Source organism: Etheostoma spectabile, chromosome 6, assembly GCF_008692095.1.
Source record: "Etheostoma spectabile isolate EspeVRDwgs_2016 chromosome 6, UIUC_Espe_1.0, whole genome shotgun sequence".
NCBI classification, from domain to species: domain Eukaryota; kingdom Metazoa; phylum Chordata; class Actinopteri; order Perciformes; family Percidae; genus Etheostoma; species Etheostoma spectabile.
In genome coordinates, this window is record NC_045738.1 from 8225887 (window position 1) to 8230945 (window position 5059).

General features: G+C 41.3%; 1 protein-coding gene across 1 annotated transcript in view; it reads left to right on the plus strand.

Annotated features, from left to right (window-relative positions):
• Positions 1-2584: 2584 nt before the first annotated feature.
• Positions 2585-5059, plus strand: part of glipr2l (GLI pathogenesis-related 2, like) — a 4707-nt gene continuing 2232 nt past the window's right edge. The window contains exons 1-3 of the mRNA XM_032519727.1: positions 2585-2957; positions 3545-3653; positions 4931-5034. Of these exons, the coding sequence (XP_032375618.1) occupies positions 2945-2957; positions 3545-3653; positions 4931-5034 (226 nt within the window). The 5' untranslated portion in view covers positions 2585-2944. The remainder of the gene's footprint in view (positions 2958-3544; positions 3654-4930; positions 5035-5059) is intronic.

Here is a 5059-nt window from a genome sequence, read left to right on the forward strand (position 1 = left end):
AGGGTTGCCGCCGAGTGTGAGCGGCTTGAGGATCAGCACCTCTAAATCTGAGGCCAGGGTTCTCACAAGGAACCGATGGATGCTTTCTCTCGGGTAGGGAGTGAGTCTTACCCCAAGTGAAGGAGTTTAAGTACCTTGGGGTCTTGTTCGCAGGTGAGGGACTGTGGGCGTGAGATTGGTCGGAGATTGGAGCAGCTGGTGCGGTATTACATTCGTTTCTTGCACCGTTGTGACAAAAAGGGAGCTGAGCCAGAAGGCAAAGCTCTCGATCTACCGGGCAATTTTCGTTCCTACCCTCACCTATGGGTCATGAAGGCGGTCATGACGAAAGACGAGATCCGGTACAAGCGGCCGAAATGGGTTTCGTCAGAGGGTGCTGGCGTCTCCCTTAGAGATAGGGTGAGAAGCACAGTCATCCGAAGGAGCTCGGAGTAGACCGCTGCTCTTCGCGTCGAAAGGAGCCAGTTAGGTGGTTCGGGCATCTGGTAAGGCGCTCCTGGGCGCCTCCCTAGGGAGGTGTTCCACGCACGTCCAGCTGGAGGAGGCCCCGGGAAGACCTAGGACTAGGTGGAGAGATTATATCTCCAACCTGGCCTGGGAACGCCTCGGGATCCCCCAGTCGAGCTGGTTGATGTGGCTCGGAAGGGAAGTTTGGGGTCCCCTACTGGAGCTGCTGCCCCCGCGACCTGACACCGGATAAGCGTCGAAGATGGATGGATGGAGATGAACTACCCTCGCCTGTAAAGTGGACGAGAGCAGGCGGCAGCAGCGGGGGCGGTGACAAAGCTGCGGTAAAGTCGGACAGTTTCCAGCCAATTCCAGCTCCTTCAGGCTGGACAGAGTGATGAAAACACTGTGGTGCGATTCCGATTTAATAAAATATAACATAACCCCATATCAGCTTGTACACAGTTCCCGTTTGTTTTAATTATGACAAAGTAGCTGTCAAAGTGCTCTACATGCGATCTGTTGCTGATTTTAATTACAACACACTGTAGTGATCCGTGATCTGAACGGATTTTCTCTCTGACTTCTAAACGTCTCTATCACCACAACATGTGTTCTGGCAGAATAAGTCTTAATCAGACAAATAGCAATTAAAATCCCTCCGATTCAAAACAATAAAGTTTATAATAAACGTCATCACGTTGTAAACCTATCGGTGTTAAATCAGCTGAAAAGCCGGCGTTTCCCAGCATGCTCTGGGTCCGCCTGGGTCCGCCTGGCTCTGCAGTCGGTGAAAAGCAACTGCGCCGCCTGCGCTCAGAACTGGCTTCCGCTTTCTCTCGTGAGATTTCCGTTGCCCACGTGTGCATGACGTCAGAGCAAGTCGGGATCAAGTCGGACACAAATCTAACCGACATTGCTTAACTTGCTAAACTTTCCTTAACGTGAGTCATATTACTCAAGTTAAATTCATTACCCATTTTTATGGGTTATTTTGTTTTCCCTATACATAATTAAAAGGGCAATATGTTCACTCCAATAGTTAAAACATTTTAGGAGTTTTTCGAGGTACTCGTGTTCAGAGCTTTCCACCTGACGGTAAACTAATCTCTGATAGTTTCTATCTCAGAGTATTTTTTCCTTTAACTAGTTCCCTTAACCTTAACAGACATCCAATTCAATCCTTTTTAGTTTTTAATGACAGATTTTGCCTTTAGTTCCTTAAAAATAATATCTTTTAATGTAAGGGGTATTCGTGACAGTACCAAAAGGAAATCAATTTTTTTGTTCTGTAGACGAAAAAATGCCAATTTGATTTTTTTACAAGAGACTCATTCGGTGGACAGTGATGTGAAATTTTGGAAAGCTCAATGGGGTGATACATGTTATTTTTGTCATGCATCTCAACACTCTGCAGGTGTCGCTATTCTACTTAGGAATTTTAAAGGAGATATAGTTGAATCAGTAATCTCAAATGAGGGCAGATGGATAATTCTGGTCTTCAAACTAGACAATTCTTTCTTTATAGTTTGCAATGTATATAACTATAATAATACAGCTCTAGCCAAAACAATGTTTTCTCAACTTTGTATGAAAATTGAATCTTTAAAAATCAAATATAAAGATGCACTCTTGATTATTGGAGGTGATTATAATGACGCTCCTGATGACCTTGTAGATAGACTTCCTGTCAGATTAGTTCCACATTCAAGATTCAAAAGCACTGCATATATTTGTGAACAACTGGCAGTTATAGATGTTTGGCGGTTTTTAAATCCTGACATTAACGAATTCACATGGAGCAACGTCAGTAGATCCTCACAATCTAGAATTGATCTTGGCTTATATCTCCTTCTTGTACAATATGTATCAGAATCCCATCACGGTTATGCCCCTTCTCTGATCATAAATTAATTTCATTCCATCTAGCGGAACAAAACAAAATGGTAGTTTACGGGGTTTATTGGAAACTGAATATAATTTATTAAAAATGATGAGTTTTGTGGACTTAGTAAACAAGCAGCCAATAGCATATTAGTAATAAGGAAGGCAATTGCATACAAAATTGGAATATTTAAAATTTAAAATTAAGAAATAGTATAACGCCGATCGCCGGTGATCGATTCTGCGCAGACCTGGCTCATCTCGAACGAGCCTTATAAGATAGATGCAGGGCACGCAGATAGTGGGGTGTGTGGCTTCAAGAAAGACAGGAAGGTTTAGTTAAATGAAGTGAAACAAGACTCGGGGAAGATGCATGTTACGAAATGATCTTTACAACCAGATGAAGAGCTAAAAGGGAACTGCTGCTGTACGTTTAAGGTGGAATGAGACAGCAATTAAAGGAGAGGCCCCCAAAATAAAGGCATCAGCATTATATAGTCAGCACTACAGAAAGAAAGAGAGCAGGAGCAAAAAAACAAGATAGGGGAGAGACTACTTTCGTTCTGTGCTAAGAGTGTTTCTGATCTTACTAAAGGCTTCCTGTGTCAGCACCATGGGGAAGTCAGGTAAGTGGAAACTGCACCCTGAGAATATTAACTCTGATTGTATCCATTTGGCCGGAGTAAGCACTTGCTTGTTTACTGTATGTGTTTGTGGACCTTGCTGTCTTTGAAAAATAGGACAAGGCAATGCAAACTTGCAAAAGAAAAGACAATTTTATTTCTTTCAATGGTGCTTGCAGTAAAATTTTTAAATAGATTTTTCTGATCATTAGTTAAGATTCATATTTCAGCATGCTGAGTGGATGCTGGCTGTTAGGCAGCATTGGTATTTGTATTGTTTGTGTGGCTATTTCAATGTACCTATTGTGTAGCACTCGAGAGATTGTGGCACTCATGAAAAGCCCAGTGAGTGATAGGCACCGGGTAGAGAGGGGGGTGATGTGGATGACGTTTTCTTCTCCATTATCTGTCATCAAGTCATACTCACTGTCTGAGGTCAGTCAGTTTTCAGTTGGTGAACTCACACTCCAGCTCGAGTTTGTATTCTGCTGCCATGCACGAATCTTCATGTTGCATCATCACATGTCCTTTGTCAGACTTCTCTTTCTCTGGCTGCCTAACCCTTCCTGCCTCTCTCCTCTGTCTTTCAGCCTCAAAGCAGTTTTCCGAGGAGGTGCTGCGGTGTCATAATGAGTTCAGGAGGAAGCACCAGGCTCCTCCAATGAAGCTAAGCAGCAAGTTGAGCAGAGAGGCTACCAGGTGGGTTAATGCACACACCAATTCAATTAGAAACCTTATGTACAAGGACTATGCATACCAGTCATTGTTAAACTGCTCTGGAGAAAAGTGACAGACTGTCAAATGAAGTAACAACAAAATATAATAAGATATCAAGGGTCTCGGTTTGTTGTTTTATTATGATTACCAGTTGTGTTGACAATTTCTTGTTTTGAGTAAATGAAAACTTGATCAGTGCTGTCAGGAAGGATAGAGGAAACTTAACTGTCTTGGATAATAGACTTTCAGTCAATTTCCTCAAGCATGCTGATGGTGCAATATCAACAGCAACATTGATTTGCTAAATAAAGTTTACTTTTCTGATTAAAAAAAAAAAACTTTATTCCTCAGTTGCTTTACTTTAATGGTATAGTGTACAGTCCACACCTCTGGTAATGTGTGTGTCTTTTAAATACCGTATTTGCTGTGTAATATCTATTACGGTAAATATTTGAGTTTGTAGATAATCTACCATTTAAAGCACAGCAAAGTTCATTGGAACATGATGAATGGTGCTTTTACCCGTCCCATTGTATCAACTGACATTTTTAAAGGCACTTACCAAAATGATGCAACAATTTCACCCGTGTTCAGTTAAAGCCATCCTCCGTTCATTCACAGCTGCGTGTCTCAAGGATAATTTTCAGATTTATACGAAAGTTAGGATTTAGAACCTAATACAACAAACTCAGTAACAAAAGCTCATTGGACTTGTAATTGTAACATCTGTGGTTTATCCACACCGTATTTTAACTAGAGACATGATAAATAACTTACCGAGTGCTGAACCTTGTCCCTGTAGTAACACCTTAGATTGTAAATTTGAGTAAATACTGTCACTAAATCAACACTGTTCACAAAACCTATTGCTTAGCATGTACACTTTGTCATTGTACAGACTGAATTTACAGTAATGGAAATTTTGCATACACCGCTGATGTTCTTTTAACCTGTAATAATATCAACACAATTACCAAAAGCAATTGTTTAGAGGAATTAGTTTATGTGCCTGCTTTGCATGTTTGCACTAGATTAAACCTTTGAGGTAAGGATTTTACACTGTTTATCTTGGAGGTTGGAGGACAGCACAGTGCTTTTAAAAAATGAGACTTCTGGGAAGCCTAAATTTAGAAGAAGTAAAGAGCTTTAAAGTATGCCACTTACAGTGGAAATCTTTGTGTGCAGGGATGGATTATTTTTGCAGGATTCATAGCAATTTCAGCAGTGCTATCCACAACTTTCTTTGTCTCTTTTCACAGTTATGCTGAAAGTCTGGCCAGCACACGGATCCTGAAACACAGCGTGGAGTCCAGTAGAGGAAGTTGTGGAGAAAACCTGGCGTGGGCCTCCTATGACCAATCAGGTATATATATATATATATATATATA